The following is a 20,557-nucleotide window of genomic DNA, read 5'->3' as shown; positions in this document are numbered from 1 at the left end:
AGCAGCTGGGAGACGCTATAGCAAGCCGCAGCAAAATCCCCTACGCAGAATCCATTAGATACTCTAAACTTTATGTTTGCATTTTGTTTGCCACTTGGCAGGCTGGAAAGGGATGCGGGGGGGGGGGGGACATCTCACAAACAGTGCACTACATGTTCCTGGGAAACCTGGTGCTAAATCATCAGGTAAGAGCACCAGGAAGGAAGCACTCAGCCACCCATGTGATATAGGCCTTTTTGTTTTGGGGAATATTTATTTTGACAGTCAAGTGACTTAAGGTCCAAGGGCAACACTGCTTCCTGTGTCCTGAATGGAGCCGGAAGGTAATAGTTTACCAGCCAAGATGATTTCCAGTGCATGCTGGGAATCCCCATCAGCAGGAGGAAAAGTATCTTTAATGGACTGGCCCTGCAGCAAGCCTTCGACCAACATCCCTGGATTTTCTCAGCACAGGGCTAGCCAAGGGGAAAAATGGCACATGGCCAAAGAATGCAACTGAAACACTCCAAGGAGAATGCATGCTGGAGTTCCATTGCTAGCATATAATTCATTAAAACTATTATTTTCTCTAGCTGCAAATTCATGATGGATTGCACTATTTTATTTGTAGCACCTCAAGAGTGATTGGCTACTACACTACTTGCTGACAGCACATGGTGATTATCTGAACTGTGTGAGCTTCGGGGAAAGAAGCGACTAAGCTTTGTTCTCAGCGTTCTCCCAAAGTGTCCAGGAGTACTTTACAACGCTGTTCGGCCCACTTAATAAAGCTGTTCATTACCAGCTGGCAAGTACTGTGAATTCACTCTAAACAAAGTTACGTTCTTCGCAGGGTGGCTATTTCCGTTTCAGATCTGGAAGATTTGCTGCGCATTAGTCTAAGGTTGTATGACCTGTCTGAAATTTCCAAGTTCTCGAGCTATTCACCTCAGGATGTAGCAACTGACAATGCAATTTTGCTCTTGGAATTGCATCTTCAATTCTAGGTGCTCTCAAGAAACCACCTGAATTACCATCCTAGTCAGAATTGAGACTCTGGAAAACTCAGATTACCTTGTTTCTGGGAAAGATGTGCAGGACAGTGGACAGGGTCCTTGATTCACATGGAGGAAAGCCTGCTTAAATCCTTGCTCAGCCATAAACTAGGCATGTCCAAAGTCTGTTTCGGGGGCCTAATGTGGCCCACCGGTCAGTTTAATCTGGCCCCTGTGGCAGTTTATTTCCTGGGGTAAAATCCTAAAAAAAACTCTCAACAACTTCAATCCTTTGGTCGGCCCTCACGGCCCTTCACTTCATCAAATCTGGCCCTCTTTGAAAAAAGTTTGGACACCACAGGCATAAACCATTTTTTGGTGGTCTTGGGCAAATAAATGTTAACCAAATCTATATCATAGGGTTGTTGTGTAGATGCCCATGCATCTTTAAGTGCTAAAAAAGGGGGTGACTAACCTGTAGCTCTTCAGACATTGCTGGACCACAACTCTTATTATCCTAATTAATTGTCATAATGGCCACGTTGGCTGGGGCTGATGGGAGATGGAGCTGAACAACACCTGGAATGCCACGGGTTACCTACCCCTGTGCTACATAAATAAAGCTGAACTACTGATCAGTCTCAGACAGGTTTGGTGGATATCTACATTTGTCAAGCTCAAGCTTAGGACTTAGGCTGGGTCTCAAGCCCATTCTGCTCAGTCACATGACCCAGCAACCCAGTGTAAGTTAAGGCGGCAAAAAGGGTGGTGAAACATTTATTCTAAAGGCTTATTTTCCTTCAGCCAGGCTTAGGCTGGTTCAGACAGCTGTAACCCTCCTCCTGAATGGAGTTTGTATCTGGAGTAATTTACGCTATCTTAACTTAAACTGGAATAATTTATGCTGGCTTCCCCTATTTAGGATTGTTGATGTATACTTTTTAAAAAATGCTGATAGATGCCTGACCAACATTTCTTGGCACACCTCAAAAGAAGGCAACCTTCTGAAGCAGCTCCTTTGAAAGGGAAAGGAAAGAAGAACCTAGAAAAGGAATGGGACCTCTTCTTCTCCAGATGTTGTGTATCAGGACTGATAGTAATGACCCAGTGCCACCTGGAAGAACAAAAGGTCCACATCCCTGACATAAGGAGTTCAGAATCATGGCAGTGGTGAGATTGCTCCTGCTGACTCACAAAACTGCACCAGGCCTCCTAATGCTGACCATCCCTACATTCATTTGGTTATGCAAGCATTTTGTTCTCACATCCAGTTATCTTCACTGGTGGCAATGGTAGGATTTGGGAAAAGGCCTTGTTATGGTCTTGACTTGATTCCCACAGTCCTCTTCTGCTGTCTGCTAACACTATTGTCCGGTATGAAGAATATTAGAGGATAAAGATAGGGAGAAATATTATCACCTGTGCTTTTTTTGTGATGGTAGTCTTTCTTTTCTTTCCATGGCAGCCATTTTGTGCTGGCACCCATGACACTTTTATCAAGATACGAATACCAGTAGCTGAGTTTTTATAAAGAAAGATGCACTGATTTATAATAGTATAATATTTCATTAAAAAAGATACTCTGCATTGCCATAATAAATATCATCTATCTTACTTAATATCTTACTTAATTTTGAGTACTGTATCTCCTTAAGCTTCAAGAAATCCAAGCAAAGAATTACTATTCATACCGCTTCTTAAAATTAACATATTTTAATAAAATGACTGAAAAGTCCATCTACTATATTATTTCTCCCTGCTGTAATTGGATGCAATATATTATTGATAATTTTGAATTGCTAGCCCGTCAGATGCCACAGTATAGCAGACGTCTCCAGTGCAATTAATTTTTATTTTGTATATTTGTCAAGATCAATACTTATGGCTTGGCTTTCATTCTCGCAAAGTCATCTTAATCCCACTCTGCAAGGGTGTAATTTACTTTCTGTCCAGAGCTGATCGGCAGAGCCAAGCTATAATGAAGCCTCTGAACAAATGAACAAGGAAATCTTGAAGGGATAATGGGACTTTCTTGGAGGCTAGTCTTTCAGTGAATTCATGGAGGGAGGGAATTGGAATGCCCTGCTCTCAGACTTTATGAATTTAACTGAAGGCGGAGTCAGGGCCGAGATACATTCAACTATATAAGAATAATATGTGTGGCGCCTGTAAGGATCACTGAGGACTTTGTTTTTTGCAGGGTCTCCTATATATGGCTATAACCTCTGCATATACACCATACAACTGGTATGAGTATAGGCTCTATTCAGATCTTTGCCTGGACTAATTAGAGCTGAGCTAAAATTAGCTGGAAGACAATTTTCTGAGAATATTACTTAGATTTTTCTCACCTCACCATAGAAAATGCTACTTTGCAAATTCTTCTCCACATATTGTCCAACTTTTGGGAGAGTGGCGGCAGCAGCTGCCATTTCCCAACTAGAGGATTGTGGGAAATTGTGGCCAGTCCGCCAACACAGTTTCAGCCACTTGTGGATGGAGATGGTGGGGGCTTAGGAAAGAAAGAAAGAAAGAGCAACTGCCATTCCTAATAGTGAGCCCCAGCCCTGAGAAACTGTTGGGAGAATTTCTACTCCTCCTGGAGAAATGTAATGAAAAGTCACACACACACCAAATTCTTTCAAATTGGGTGGGTTTTGATAGGCCATTTCAGCACACCTCTAGAACATATGGAAGTTATGAGCTGGGCAAGAGATAGGGATTCTTGAAGAACTTTATCTTTGCAATTCTAAGTGAGGTCATCCTTACCTCCCAGACTAATGCACAGATCGTATCTTCCCAAACATATAAATAAATAAAAAGACACTTTGAAAAGTGTATTTTGACAGAAAGTATTTTAATCACATATACTTAAACAGCGCTTTTCTGCAGTCGTGAGGATTTAACACATAGGGAGACAGAGTGTGAAAATGGACAGAATGCATGTAACATGTGCAAAAGTGACATAGAGTGGAAAGAAGAACCTAAGAAGAGACTACAGGATCAGGCCAATGGTCCATCTAGTTTAGCATCCTGTTCCCACAGTGGCCAACCAGATGTCTGTGGGAAACCAGGAAGCCAAATGCAAGCCCAAGAGCACTCTACCCTCCAGTGGCGTTGAGCAGCTGATATTCAGGAACATTACAGGCTCCAACAGTGGAGGCAGAGCACAGCCACCATGGCTAGCAGCCATTGATAACCTTATTCCCCATGAATATACTGATTTGCCAATCTCTCGTCCAAGATAATGAGTGTAATCCCAGACAGTTCCCCTCAGTGTGATTTCTGAATGTCTTAAAGGGGCGGTTAGGTACACATATCCTTAACATCAATAACCCCAAATCAAATTAATATACAGAATATTATGTTTAATGTCAGAAATCCTAGTTAGTTTTAGTGACAGTTCATTTAGATGATTAAAAGCATTGTCTTAAATTAGTGGGGAAGTCATTCTGATGAATCTTTAATATGCTGAAGTGTTCCGAATTTTGACATATCTTGAACAACTACTTCTGAAACTTAGCAGATCACTAATTTTGGTCCCTAACTGGATAAGTGAAAAGTTCATAAAATGTGTGTGGGGGGGATGCTGATGCAAAGTTTCTACAAATCAGCTGATTTAAAGGTTCAGGAAAACACAAGTTACAAACATTATTGCAGCTAAAATACATCATTTTAGGAAGCCACAACCTAAATGAAAGCCTCAAAAATGCAATTTCGTTATTCTGAGACAATTCAACAAAATGCACATAGGCAATTTAGGATCCCTTTCCAGTATTTTCCCAAATCTAGGAATGGCTCCCCACCATCCCTTCTGAAGCCTGTAAGTTAGCCAAATGCCTCTTTGGAAAGTATGGAAGAGAAGGAGCAAGGGGCCAGAGACAAAAGATGGACTGGTGGTCAGGCAAATAAGAAGCAAAAGGCTAGAGGCCATTCCCCTGGCAGAAAAGTACATGACAGCCGTGGAGGGTGGAAGAGGGCAGAAGCAGAAGTGAAATCAAAGGCAAGTAGGGTCATGATCCAAGGCAGCCATTAGGGAAAAAATGCAAGAGTCCTCATGTCCAAGACAAGTTGCTTGGACTAATAAACTGACTTTCCCTTAAGGGCATTATAGGGCCAAGTGTATCTTGATAGGTGTGGGGAGTCAGGTGATGTTATGCAGACAAGTAGATGAATTAACTTATTTCCGGCTGGAACCAGAAGGGCTTTGTGTTTCCTGAAACCGAGTCTACCTGACTTCCTGAGGCTCTAGCATGAAGACTTTCTCTAGCCTGGTCCTTTTCCTTGACCACTGCTTTAGATGTTCACTTTGGACTGCCTTAGACTACATACCTGCTTCTGGATCTCCTGCTCTTTTGTTGCTGCCTTGAATCTAGACTTCTGCCTTACTTTGGCTACACACCCTTATCTGGCCCCAGTGATCCTTTTTTGCTGCTCTAGAGCTTGACTTTGAACTACACATCTCCTTCTCACCAAATTCTAAGGTCCTGACATCTGATTGCCTAGAAAGATTTGCCCCACTGAGGTCCGTCAAGTTCAGAGGCAGTGAAACATCACTTTTTATTGGAGCAAATGTATTGGACCTTCATGAGTTTCTTATTGAGACTCAAATGTTCTGACTGGGACAGCCCCACCCAAGCAAGCTGACCCAATCTAATGCACATCCCTAATTCTGACCAATGACAACCATTCTGGAGTTTTAGAAATACCATGATAAAAGAAATGCAATTCTATTATTCATCTGCTTTGTGTGAGAGAAATAAACATCCCACTGTATGACGGTACTTTACTCAAAGGTCTGCAACTGGTTTCTTCTCAGTTACTTCCATCCCTACTTTACGTCTGCTATAGTTTTAAAAGAGACATCACCTTGCCAACAAAGGTCCGTATAGTAAAAGCTATGGTTTTCCCAGTAGTGATGTATGGAAGTCAGAGCTGGACCATCAAGAAGGCTGATCGCCGAAGAATTGATGCTTTTGAATTATGGTGCTGGAGGAGACTCTTGAGAGTCCCATGGACTGCAAGATCAAACCTCTCCATTCTTAAGGAAATCAGCCCTGAGTGCTCACTGGAAGGACAGATCCTGAAGCTGAGGCTCCAATACTTTGGCCACCTCATGAGAAGAGAAGATTCCCTGGAAAAGACCCTGATGCTGGGAAAGATGGAGGGCACAAGGAGAAGGGGACGACAGAGGACGAGATGGTTGGACAGTGTTCTCGAAGCTACCAGCATGAGTTTGACCAAACTGCAGGAGGAAGTGGAAGACATAAGTGCCTGGTGTGCTCTGGTCCATGGGGTCACGAAGAGTCAGACACGATTAAACAACTAAACAACAACAACAACATTGTTTTAAAACACTACTTTCCCCCTCTCAGTGTTCCTCTCTTCTTACTCCCATGCTATAAACGTTTCTCCGTTTTCTCTCCCCTACCTCACCCTTACTTTATTCAGTTCCGGGATTTTGATGTGGCACTGCAAATCTTCCAGGAGTGACGACAGCCTTGCATTTTTATGCACATAGAAAGAAGATTATGATGCAGATAGGACAGAACATGTCTTGATTCTTTTACACCAATTATACATATAATTTACACATGTATAATTTTGATGACAGTGCATGATTGCCTCAGACATATGTGAGTGCTTAATTTAAAAAACCCAAGTGCGAGCGAAGCTCAGTTCAATTGGAACTGTCAAATTCCATGTATAATTCCATTTAAAATGGACTCTTCCTCCCTCCCTAGACAGGGAAGAGAACAATCAAAAAATAAAAAAAATAAAACCAGATGGAGAATATTACATCAGTGCTCCAGCATCTGTAAGCTCCCTTGTCTTCCATGCAGAATTGAAAGTTTTGACTTTAAAGCCCCAAAAGTTTTAAGATTAACATGCAATAGAGATCAAATGCTTCTATGTGTCCTGTCACAATCTCCTAAAATCCAGGGCCGAGATCATCAAGAATACTCTCTGAATGATACCTTTCAATGATATTGAGCTAACTTTGGGGAGCTTGAGTTAGGCCTGATGAGCTGTTGGAGATTCCCCCCCCCTTTAATCCAATTTATTTTTATTCCGTGTAAATGTAGTCTCTAAGCAGGACCTGGAGTGAACCAGCATGGATTTAAGGTGTATAGGCAAAGTCACTGAGAGAGACTGCATGCTAGCTTGACTCAGGAGCAGAATACTCTTAAGTGGAGCTACCACTCGCTCTCCTCCACGGCCATCTCCTTTTAGTTTTGCTCAACACAGTTCAAAAGCTTTACAACTGACTCTGTCCAATGCTGAAGAATGTTTATACATCTACTGGGAATAGAGCAGCTAGATCGCTGAGGCTGATGACATAATTATGTCAACCACAAAGAATTCTGGGATTACAGCTGTAAAGAAATGGGTCTGAAACCCTTTCTGAGAACATTCAATTTGGATGGGTGGAAGAACTAATGACTCCATTAAAACAGAAGTAATGCCGTCTATATATAAACTTGCTTATGCAGGATTTAAGGAAGCAAACAAACAATGCTGTTATTTGGAGTCAGTGTTTCGTGACCATCAGCTAGGCTGGAAAACTTGTCTCCAAGTCTGTCAACACAAAAATGTTAACAGCAGTAAATTTACCACTTGAGAAGCAAAGCAAAAGAAATGCCAAGGAATGATAACATAGCATCTATATCTAGGGAGGTTCTGCTTTTTTGGAAAAAGTGGATCACTGGAATTCCTACAGTGGGCCCCACCAGTACTGTGTTCACTCTGTCCATTCAGCTCCTACTTTGCTTTCCTTCTTAATCCCGTCTCTAGTGGTTTTAACCTGTAAAATACCTGTCAATCTTCATTCAAACTCTGTGAGCTAAATCATTGTTATTATAGACTGAAGTGAAGCAATGAATTGCCAATGGCAGCCCAGTGAACTAGAGGCTGAGCAGGGATATGAAGCCCATCTACAGACACAAACTCTGTCTCATGAACTACACTCTTGCTGCTTCTTTCCTTGTTCCTCTGCTTAGAAACTAGTCACTCTCTCATGACTGAATCAGGAGAGGCAACGACTGCCTTTCTTGCTGGACCCATATCCATAGCTGTCAACTTTCAGATTTGAAAATAAGGGAGCAGCAGCCTTGAAAATAAGGGATCAGCATCCTCACTTGTCCCGGGGACAGTCTATGGGATATCTAACAATCCGGGATAGCAGTGGGAAGCAGTGGGAAACGGCACTGGAATAAGGGAATTTCCCGCAAAAAAAAGGGAAGGTTGACAGCTATGCCCATATCTGCCATGCTTTACTCAGGTGTTCATAATCTTGAGGTCAGACCACTGTCAGACACTGTAGACAAAGCTGTCCCTGAAGACCGAACTAGCATGCAACGTCCCAGCTAGTTGTTGGTATTCCCAAAATGTAACCCCGTATAGCCTTCTTTGTACAAGACAAGGTGCAGCAGCTTCATCCATAGCTTCATCCTTAAGGTCAACAAAGCCCTCTAGGCTACCCTACTTGGCCCTCAAGACTCTCCTCAAATGGCAACTCTGCTGCTCCATGCCTTCTCTGAGAACTTTTGCTTGGCTGGAATGTGTCCTTGAACTGTGATAATAGCTTTTGTAAGTCTGGATGGAGAGGGGTGTGTGGAGAAATGTCTGATTCTCAGGAGGCTGCAATGTAGAAAGGTAAGAGTTTCCCCTGTTGCCCCACCTAATTTTACCTCTGGATGTACCCACTACTGCCATATGGCCCCCAAAACATTGCCTGTTCTTCATAGCCCATTGCAGAATTCCAAGATTGTTTTGGTTAAAGCAATCATTTCAAGAACATCTCCTATTAGCTGGTCGAGAAACCTGAAGCCAGACCCTGATCATTTGCTACACTCTTTCCTCTGGGCCTGTGACTCCCTATTTTCTATTTCAAAGTGAATGCCTCTCTCCTTTCCGCTGCAACAACTTGTCTAAAGGGATCGAGGCTTCTTACATTCCCTCATCTCATACTTTGTTTGTCTGTCCTCAGATCCCTTCACCCCAAACAGCTGGTCGTTCCACACACTTTATGGGAGTGCAGCTTGCTGTTCAACTAAAAGGCAGCTGGAAATATTTTATATAGTGGGTGTTGTTTGTGGTGGAGGGGGGTGGAGAGTGATAGAGAGATTCTTGTTCTTCAGACATTGCCTTGATTTGTGCTTAAATCAGTCAATAATGCGAACTGGTCAGAAGACACGAACTACTTTTTCTTTTCTACATTATTTCCCACACTATCAACATTTTTACACATGCCACAGCTTACACGAGAAGGGCTCAAATGCACTTTGAAATGCGAAAATGGTCTTATTAGTTTAGTGGGGGGGAAATTGTCATCCATTCCTGAGCCTTTGGGAAAGGGCAAGATAATAAAACAATAGAACAAATGAAAAAAGGTGGACTAAGGTGTGTACTGCCGCAGAATAAAAAAACGAGGTGAGACACTATAACTCCATAGCACAGAGGAAGAGAAGCAAAAGTCTCAAAAAGCGATGGCAAGGGTCAACAAGCTAAGTCAACCTATCTGGCACCACAGAGCATGGGGGATTTCTTCCAGTAGGACACACAAATTAAGATTCTAGCCGACGAAACATAAAATAATGGCTGTGATTGCTGAGGCTGCAGACTGTAGAGGACCTACATTAGCTGAAGTAGTTGGGTAGAAGCCAGCGTCATTGAACAAATGGCACGGCACACTAAAGAGAAATGCACTGAGCCCAAGAGTGGTTTAATATCTTAATGGCAACCTTTCACACATACCACAAGCAGGTATTAAAACAATCTCCCTTGACTTCAATGGGAAAGATATTTCTGCAGTTCAACATAAAGCGCGTCTCCCCTTTTCCCCCCTTTGCCTGCAAGTGTGGTGAGCACTTCTGCTAAGTACAGTAAATGCTTTACTTAACCTTTTTCCCCAACAAAGTAAAAATAGCCAACTTTCCATTATTCACTGCCAAGTTCTCAATTAGCAAAAAAGGAATTCTTTATGTTAATGCACAGCCTTTGCCTAGCTATTTCAAAAATGTTAACTGTTTCCTAAAAAGTGAGCACGGCTGTTAATGAAAGCTGCCTCAGGGTAAATGAAAGCTACCAGCCTGGGTTGTTTTCTTTATTTGAAGATGTTTTCCATAACTACCATATTTCTCGTTGAATTATACCAGGTGCACAGTTGGTTGCAAAAGTGGATTTCATGGAAGAAAGGCACACAATTCCTGAAGCAGGAATGGAAATATATTAAAATACTTCTGAAAGATAAGTATTTTAAAATATATATTTTTTTAAAAAATGCTAAAACTGAATAGAATGGAATTATGTGTAAAGACATGGGGAAATGGCTTAAATGGACAGATATGCTCATTTCTTAATTTAACTTAAATGTTAAACCAGCTATTCTATTCTGTGGGTACCAGTTTTTTCAACACCCCTTGCAAACCAGACAACTTATGAATTTAGCTCTTGGATTCTGCCAGCTGAAAGCTGTAAAATTATTTGGTCACAGTGACGAGCTGTTCAAGGCATACTCTCCAAGCCATGGCATAGGAAAAAGGCTGCCTCTCCTTGCTCCTGTGAGCTCTCAGAATGTGACAAGCCCCTTGGCTAGCTAGATGCAGCCAGCATCATGAGCTGAATTTAGCTTTTGACTCATCACTGCAAAGCAGCCTCGGTTAGAAATGAATTGCAGATTTATAGATTGTAGAATTGAAAGGGACCAAGAGGGTCATCTAGTCCAACACCCTGCAATGCTTGAACCCTCAACCCTGAGATTATGAGTCTCATGCTCTATCATCTGTGCTATCCCAGGCTAATGCTTTTCTAAAGTATTAATTCAGAGGGCTGTATCAAATTCTGACCTTGGATCTTTGTGTACAGCAGTGGACATGAGTGGGTGAGCCCTGAGTCCAACAGATAACATAAACATTGGGTCTAATGCACTAAGTTATGAATATTAAGAAGTGCCCTACAGGATCAAACCCAAGACCTATCTGTTCCAGCACTGGGATTCCTACAATGGCCAACCAGAAGGCTCTGGGAAGCCCACAGCAGGCTGTGAGGTGAACAGTACTTGCACAGTGTTGCTCCTGAACAATTGATGTCCCTGGAGAATATAGCCATTAATATCCAATGATAGCATTCTCAACTGTGAGTTTGTTTAATTCCCTTTTAAACCCATCTGTGTTGGTGATCAGTGCCACATCTGGTGGCAGAGAATGCCAAATTTTAACCGTGTGTGTGTGAGAGAGAGAGACAGAGAGAGAGAGAGAGAGAGAGAGAACTTAATTTTGTGTGACATGAATCAAAGTTAACAGTTAACTGAAGCTAACTAGGATAAGTTAAAAATTTTAGGGGCTCAATCCCCCCCCCAACCCATTAGATCAGAGGTAGGCAATATTTTGAGTTCCCACCTTGTGGGCCAACTCTGAGCCAGCTGCAGTTGGGGCTCAGGCTTTTAAAATAAGATTAAATCTCAGTCTATTATAGTGCGGTGGCTGGAGTGCCAGACTAGGATTTGTGATACCCAGCTTCAGATCCTCACTCAGCCACAAAGAACGCTGAGTGACCATGGCCTCAACCATTCAGCTGCGGCTGCCTCACATATAGGGAAGAACCATGTATGTTACTGTGACTTCTTTGGAAGGAAGGTAGGATAATAATATACTAAATAAACACATACTGGTAGTATCTTTGCAAACTAAAGTGAGGTGTTTTTTATGAAAAGAAACAATGAAGCAGAGTATAAGTATTATGAAATAAATATGCTCTCTCTCTGAACTAGGAAATGGTTACATCTGACATGCCAGGTGGTGCAATAGGCACTGTGTCTGGCTGTTAACCAGAAGGTTGGTGGTTTGAGTCTTCCCAGGGCAGGATTCTTGCACTGCAGCGGGTTGGACAAGATGACCCTCAGGGTCCCGTCCAACTCTATGATTCTCTTACTTCTATCGTTGTTCTTTCAGCTGCAAGTCTATAGTAGAATATTGTCTATAGTAAAATATCATCCGGGTAGACCAACGGCAGTTTCCATCTTAATTTCTTTCTCTATCCCTTTGAGTCTTTTCCATACCCCAAACCAACAGAATAACCAAAGTTATGCAATGAAATTACCCTGTCCAAAGCCATGTGATTTATTTATATTTGCATTCTTCCAGATTAGCCTAATCCTTGTTTTGAGTCCAGTTGCCATGTTGCTATGTTGACAGTCATGCTGCGCTTCATGTAAGAATAGCCAGCTGCCTCCTATAATTTCTGACCTATACTTCAATCTTTCATATAGGACTTTTCAGTTTATGGGCTCATGTATTATATATTGGCAATGTGGTTTTAAAAACAACAACGGCACGGTGAGGGGAAAAAAAGAATATCGCACTGGAACAGTCTTATTCCTCAGGTAAAAATATTCTATAGAGCAAAAGTACATTTTCTATTTTGAGCGCTATCCTCATTTCCAGAACTGAGTTTCTGAAATCTTGATAGCTGGAATTAAAAGAACGTGTTTCACCTAAAAAAAAACTTTGGGCAAATGTCTTAAATGGTGGGGGGAGGGGAGGGGAATCACTCATGAAACAATCCCTCAGTGTGCCAATGGAAAGTTCTGGAAGTAAAGAGTTGAATCCAACAAATTTGTCCTGTTAGGCTTCTGCTTCTGCGATGGAACTTCCCCCCTCTCCCCTCCCTTCACACACCCCAAATCTGTTCTGGGTTTCCCAAAACAGTCTGGAGCAGATTTGGGAAGGGCACAGAGGATGCACAGGAAGAGGAGAGAGAAAAATAGTTTCATTGCACAAGGAGAAGCCCTTGGATGGGACAATACCTTGGATGCAACCCAAGTTATCTACTTTAAGTAGTGACTGGTGATAAATATGAGTTTCTGTTACAGCTGTCAGCATACATTTTAGCTATTTATTTGCCATAAAAACAGTTGAGCAAAGAAATAACTTTGTATATTGCATGCTTTTATATTGTAAACCGCCCTGTGAATGTTGGATGAAGAGTGTTATATTACCAGTATCTCAATGTAGGCACCTTTTTACATATACTGAAGGAAATGCAAAATAGCTTAACATTTAATATACAAAAGCTACTACTAATTGCTAGAAGAAATATTATTGTATTTGCCATTCTCCATTACAGTGAAACACTAGAAGCAAAAGAGAGAGCTTGACAATTACATAGTCATGCACTTAACATGCAGCTCGTTGATTAACATCCTGCTGCTCATGGTCACTTGATATTTTACTATTCACTTTATTGTTGATGGTTGACTTTTTCTTAAACTATTGTTCATGAGGTCATTAGGATGTGATTATAGGGGTTAATGTTTTTGTTTGCCATTATGCTTTTTATGTTTGTGTTTTTAATACTGTAAAATATATTTTTACATTTGTGTATGTGTGTGTGTGGTATTTCTTTTGTAAATGAAAAGCGGTATTAAAAATATATATGATCCATCAATCAAATCTAGGCCTTCCTTGGCCTTCTCACTGAACTCCAGTTTTTTCTGTGGAACCATAATGACTACTAACATTCTGATTTACATATACTCCTCCTCAAGAAGTCTCTTCATTTCCTTTTGAAAGATTCCTCCTTGTGAGCTTTTTACCAATTGCCTAATATTGATAAGCATGTGAGAAAGGAAGAAGGCCCCATCAACAACTGATATTTGCCTAAGCAGTAGTAAACAATAGTTAGAGACAATGCACATACCAAAGGTTAAAAGTAGCAGCAGGAAGTTGAAAACAAATCTGAACACAATACTTACAGTTGCAGACAGGTGGGGTCCATTCAGCTGGGCATGCAAGATGGCGTCATTGATTGAATTCCGGATACCCAAAAGTGCCGCTTCTAGATCATGCGATCCAGCCATTTCGTTAGTGAGATACTCCAGGGTGTAGATATATTCCCTCCACTGAGAGTCCAGTTCAGATATGCTGGCAAAACAGCCCCTCATGACATTGAGACAATATCCTTCACAGGGTCTGATCAGAGTCAGACCTTGGCAATGTGGGCAATACTGCATCTTCACTAGGGCTCTGCTGCATTCCTTTGTCAACGTGGCATGTTCAGTAGCATTCAGCACTTCAATGCCTATACCCAGGGCCTGATTGAATGTCCTGCTTGCCCAAAGAGACTTTTCCAACTTTGTAACTGCTTCTTTAGAACAGAGTCCAAATGGATTTATATCTTGCCGTGTTAGCCGCAGGCACTCTGTATACTCCTCTGACAGACTCGCCATGCCGGGGTTGATTAGGCGGCTGTAAACCAAAGGGAAGAGGCTGTCGAAGAACCGGAAAAGGACACTTTCCACTGTGGTCTGAGCGCCCAAGAGGTAGAGAGAGATGTCTGTAAAGAGCTCTTTGACAGGCTCTGCTGCTTCCTTTGACATGGATCTGTAGACAGTCTCAAATAGAGAAGTTGTATGGTTCTCAGCAAAGCGAAGCAAGGACTCAAAGGCCGCTGCAGGAAGAAGAAAAAAGAAACCTTAAAAAGGTGAAGAGAAAAATTGGCTCTTCCTTATCTCAGATCAACAACATGGATTATAAAATTATGCACTTAGTATATTATTACTCGGGTAGTTTCAGATTATTGCACTCAAAGGCAGAGATCCCAATGATTTCAACTGGTTTTTCAAGATGGTTCAACAGTTGCTTGATGCACCCTACTCATGTGTCATTCATGTGCAAGGGATAAGCATGTGGATCAGGGGAGTGCTTTTAGCCCTTCCCCAACACCATGTCTTCTTTCATGTGGTTGTGTACAAAAGAAAGCCCAGCGTATGAGCTCCAAACTCATCAGTAAGGTCTAGGACACACACACAGCTCAGGCAGTGAGCCTTCCTAACACACAACCAGGCACAACATGTGGTTAATGTAAGAAGTTGACATGTTGGAGCAAGGCTGAAAGCGCAGCCACCACGCCACATGCTTCTAACATGAATAACAGAAGATCAGGCAGTGAAATCTTTGAATGGCTAGAAAGGCTCCCTTGCAAGTGGAATACTGGGAGCATACCGTTAAGCCAGCACGATTCAAGACACTTATCACAATGGTAGAGTGCATGCTTCTCATGCAAACAGTCCCAGCTTCAATCCCTGTCATCTCCAGGCCAGTCAGTGTAGACAATATCAAGATAGTTGGACCCATGGTCTGACTTGAAATAAGGCAGCTTTCTATGTTCCTGATTGTGTTCTTTCCCTAGACATTTTCAGAACCGTCAGTGGCAGGCTATTCCAAGAATAAAATGTCACACATCTGATGGAGATTCACATTGCCTGGGGGAAAATATCTATATAGACCCAAAAGTAATTTCTGAAATAGTCCTCAGTCACATATCTATGTGGGTGTCTGGAGCAGTTAATTGATCAAGTGGGAAAATGGCTGTTTTCTCCATCACTTTGGGTATTGTTTTTTCAAAACACAGGCATGAGCACAAGGCTGACACTTGGCAACTCTACTGCCGCCCATGCAAACATCTCTAATACAGAAAACAATAGATATCTAAGTGATTCCAATGAAGTCACCTTGCAACATGCACCACGCACTTACAATTAAATCCCCTCTACACATAACAGGCGCGGGTGGCTCTGTGGGTTAAACCACTGAGCCTAGGACTTGCCAATCAGAAGGTTGGCGGTTCGAATCCCCACGACGGGGTGAGCTCCCGTTGCTCGGTCCCAGCTCCTGCCAACCTAGCAGTTTGAAAGCACGTCAAAGTGCAAGTAGATAAATAGCTACCGCTCCGGCGGGAAGGTAAACGGCGTTTCCGTGCGCTGCTCTGGTTCGCCAGAAGCGGCTTAGTCATGCTGGCCACATGACCCGGAAGCTGTACGCCGGCTCCCTCGGCCAATAAAGCGATATGAGCACCGCAACCCCAGAGTCGGTCATGACTGGACCTAATAGTCAGGGGTCCCTTTACCTTTACCTTTACCTTTACATATAACAGAAGTTAAGAGAAGGGAGAAGTGGTGCAAAGGCAGAGGGAATGGATGAGCAGAAACATGGCTGCTTTGTTTCCTGCTGAATTATGGGATTTAAAGTTATAGGTACCAAGTGTTCAGCCGGCAGTGTGGCATGCTATACCATTGATGAGAATGGCCACAAATAAAGAATGTCACAGCATGCCAAGTCTGCCAGCTGAAGCAGACTTAATATTGTTACAAAACTTCAAAGCAGCACTAACCATTGCTACTTTCGTAACCCTTATGAGACTATAGTAATTTACAATGCTGAATGGTACCAAAATCCAAAGAGCCCTACCAAAAAACCCCCCAAGAACCTCCAGAAAAACACAGATTCAAAAAACTCCATTCCCACACAGAGCCTTGGCTCGCCCCTTTTCAACTTCAGACAGGCTTTTACAACCAAGCTGTAAAATTCTGAAAATGGGGTTTATAATGGAAAGACTGACACTGTGATAACTGTAATATCGTTAACAACACCGCTCTGCTCCAATAAAACAGTTGGTATTTGCCAAGACATCTCTATTTAATTTCCCCCGCAGTCTAAGCGAAGTCCAAAAACGTTTTATTTGACAGGGGAGGAAAGCAAGCTAATCATTTAAGGCAAATATGTCAATAAAATAAAAATAAAATTCACCAAAGTCTGAGCACTCCATCATATATACCCATCACATTCATCTTCCAGCTGTCATTTTCAAATATACTTAATAGAGACATGGGTTTGTTTGTTTTTTGACAGATACAAAGAAAGCATCACATTCTATGTTACAACTAATTCTGTACCTTCAGACTGTCAACACCAGGCATTATTTCAACCCACAGAACTTAAATAAGGATGATCCTAAATAAAGAATTGGTCAGGAACACCTTACATGTGGAAGAAATGGGAGGATACCAGTGCAACGAATGGTTTACACATGTGCGTAGGTGAATCACTTTATGACTGTATGTGTGAACTGTCACAGAAAGACTTGGAGTGATTGTTACCATGTCTCTGCAGCACCCAGAGTCAGTGAGTGAGAAAAGTATGCCTCTGCTCAAATATTTCAATTTATTTGTTTCCCCTGACAATCTGTATACCACATACTTACAGTTTTTCTTACAGTGTACAGGAAGGCTCAGTTCAATGGAGCTAAAAATGAGTGGACTGCATTAAATCAGAAATCAATTTTCTAGCTATTTAGCTAGTTATCTCCTTACCAAAAGAGAATTCCAGGACCATTGAAAGGGTTTTCCAATAGTACTTCTATGAATTCTCCCTTGTAAAATCTCCCCATCTTACAACTTAATTTGTGTGGAAGGTGAAAAAAGAAAAGAGCTCAGTGTGGCAAAGCTCATATGGAGCAGTGATGAGGCAGTGAATTAATTTAATGCAAATGTTGTTTGCATTAAGTTAGAATTAATACAAACAACATTCATAGGCCCATTATTAATATTTGGGACATATTGGTTGGTCCAATTAAAGGTATTTATTTTTTAAGTAAGGATTATTCTCTGAGGATCTTTGTTGCTATCTGTGGGAACCTCCCATCACATACTTCTTTCTCCTATTAAAAGATTATTATCACCATTATTATTTTATTTATTAAATTTGTATACCACCCTTCATCCAAAGATCACATTATGAGGCAAAAGTGAAAGGAAAATACCAACAAGCAGAAATTTTCAGCCATGTTACATATTGTTTTGTGCCATCAGAGGAAATAGTTTCTATTCTTCTAACTATAAATTGAGGGAACTGAAATGAAATTGCAACATGTTTTGGAGAAGACAAGATTTACTCTTAAGCATGTGTACATACTTCAGAAAGCACCCCCTATTTGTTTGTAACAAGAAAAATGAGAACAGCCACATATTCACCATCTGTAGTCCTAAAGGCATTTTGTTTTTTCCATAGTTACGAGGCACCAAGAAATAGTTTCAGACAATCAAATTACTGGAATGATATTTCCATCCCTCTAATTAGGTATAATGGTGCTATGTGCAGATGAATAACTTCTGTCACACACAAAAGAATTCCGCTCTGATTTGTACAAAGGAGGCAACTTGCCATCTTGTTTTGGAGTTTTATTAATGATGCACTTTCAATATACCTCCCAGAAACCTTGATAAGCAATTTATCAAACCAACAATCAACCTTGTTAGAAACAGAGGGTGTCAGCTTTTGCTGGCAAATGTAGAAACCTTTACAGCCATTGAAGAACGGAAAAATCACATGTATAAAGTGACTAAACTGTGCATTTCTTTTAATTGGAAGGCCCTAAGATGTGCCCCCTGGACTTTTAATTATTAGACAGACTGTGCCCCATGGCCGACTCAAAATGTACACATTCTAATAATAATAATAATAATAATAATAATAATAATAATAATAATAATAATTTATTATTTGTACCCCGCCCATCTGGTTGGGTTTCCCCAGCCACTCTGGGCAGCTTCCATAGAAACCAAAAATACACTAAAATATCACAGATTAAGAACTTCCCTGAACATTCCAACAACTGATAGTGCCGGCTTCTCTCAGTGCGGCACCTTAGTCATAGCGAGGGCTGAGTGAACATGTTGATTTTGGTTTCTCTCAGTTTCTTGTTTTTCCAATCTTAAATTCAGTTCTCAACATCAGCTTGTGGTTTGTCTTTTTTAGCTGGAGAACTGCACTGTGAAATTCAGAGAAGTGTGAATGGTTATGCTTTGGTTTGTGAATTGTTATGAAAAGTGCAGATTCAGTAAATTTGCCTTCAAATGTGAACTCAATCAAATTTCTTCTTCAGCCTTAGACAGAACATTATATGATGTGATGAAACAAGAAGTCTCAGATTAAAAACTCGCTTCTGTCACCAAATGACTAAGCAATGATTGAGATCTTTTGGTCTCAATCCCCCATCTACACTACTGAGATAATAAGGCTGATGTAATGTAATGCTGAGATAATGTAAATGATTTTATAAGGATTACTAATATTTATTTTGAACGGTCAAAATAAACTACATAAATTTTATTCTGCATGCGTGTGTGTATTTCCTGCTGCTATTGGCTAAGTTATATATAAACTACACACTGGAAATCAAACAGTTCTTCTGGAAATACACTTTTCCATGAAAGGAATCTTATCTTTACAGCAAATGACTTTCCTCACCACAAGAAAGGTGGATTGCAGCCAAGTAGCTATAACAACATGAAACCCACTTGGTGTTCTTCAAAAACAAAAGGAAACCAAAGGCAAAACCCTGCCCACAGACACATAGTTTAGGTAAGATGAAAGAAAGTTGGAAGGGAAGGGAAGAAAATGTGAATTGTCAACCTTTGAGCTATGAAAAGAGAATCAAGAAACAATGAATAACCAAGAGGAATTTTTAGAAGAGTCTGGGGGGGGGGAGAGAAAAAATCAATTATTTTATTTATTATTTATTAAATTTATATCGTGTCCTCCTTCCCTAAGGAGCCCAGGCTGGAAAACACACAAGCAATAAAATAATAATAATCTAAAAACCACTGCAGTGCAGATGCGGACTGGGAAGGATCTCAACTTAAAAGGCTGGTTGTAAAAGGAAGGTCTTCAGTAGGTGCCAAAACGACAACAGAGATTGCATGTGTCTGATATTCAGGGGGAGGGAATTCCAAAGGGCAGGGACCACAACATAAAATGCTCAATTCCTACATTGTGTGGAAATGATTTCCTGATAAGATGGTATCTGCAGGAGGCCCCCAATTGCAGAGTGCAATGATTGACTGCGTATATAAGGGGTGAGACGTTCTTTTAGGTATCACAGTATCAAGCTGTACAGGGGTTTATGCACCCAAACCAGCACCGTGAACTTAGCCCAACAGCTAATTGACTGCCAGTGGACAAATATTAGGCAGGAGATAATGCCATGCATATGAGACGCCCAGTGCCTACATGGTCTGTTGTGTTTTGTCTCCAGTTCTTTAGTATCTAACTTGTCACTGAAGTTCCCTTGAGTACACTCCCAAATTAATTTTGCTCACACTGTTTGTACAGTATACATACATAACACGGCCAGGTGATCTTCCCTCCAGGCACTGACCACCAAACCCAGCAAGTTTGATCTATCATATGCCATCAGACTATGCTATTTTATAGATATTATCTTGCAACTGTTTCCACTGGAGTAAATGCTAATATTTTCTGTGCTAATACAAATAAACTGTTTTGCAAGACATCAGAGATCCACTCACAACAAAATACAACAAAATTTGGGAGACTTTTGGACCTTCAGTCTAATTTGTTTTCATTTGAATCATTTGGCTGTCTCTTTAACTTAAAACAGCTCAGGGCCACAATACCTCAATGGTCACCTCTCTCCATATGAGCCAACCTGGACCCTGAAATCTGAGGCCCTTTTTCATATGCCCCCTCCATGAAAGGTCCAGAAGGGGGCAACAGGAGAACAGGCCTTTTCTGCAGTGGCTCCCCGTTTGTGGAATGCTCTCCCCAGGGAAGCTCGCCATCTCAGGTTAAGTACTTAATTCGTTCCGGAGGTCCGTTCTTAACCTGAAACTGTTCTTAACCTGAAGCACCACTTTAGCTAATGGGGCCTCCAGCTGCCGCCGCGCCACCAGAGCATGATTTCTGTTCTCATCCTGAAGCAAAGTTTTTAACCCAAGGTACTAT

At 41.4% G+C, this 20,557-nt stretch overlaps 1 protein-coding gene across 2 annotated transcripts in view; it reads right to left on the bottom strand.

Moving 5' to 3' along the window:
- The window catches only part of LOC310762565 (glypican-5-like), a 389,042-nt gene that overhangs the window by 253,846 nt on the left and 114,639 nt on the right, over positions 1-20,557 (bottom strand). For both annotated transcript variants that reach the window (XM_083613806.1, XM_083613807.1), the window contains exon 3: positions 13,729-14,423. In XM_083613806.1, coding sequence (XP_083469932.1) covers positions 13,729-14,423 — 695 coding nt within the window. The remainder of the gene's footprint in view (positions 1-13,728; positions 14,424-20,557) is intronic.

This window comes from Podarcis filfolensis (assembly GCF_964270895.1).
Source record: "Podarcis filfolensis genome assembly, chromosome: 5".
NCBI lineage: Eukaryota > Metazoa > Chordata > Lepidosauria > Squamata > Lacertidae > Podarcis > Podarcis filfolensis.
This window is presented reverse-complemented; position numbering and strand designations above follow the sequence as displayed.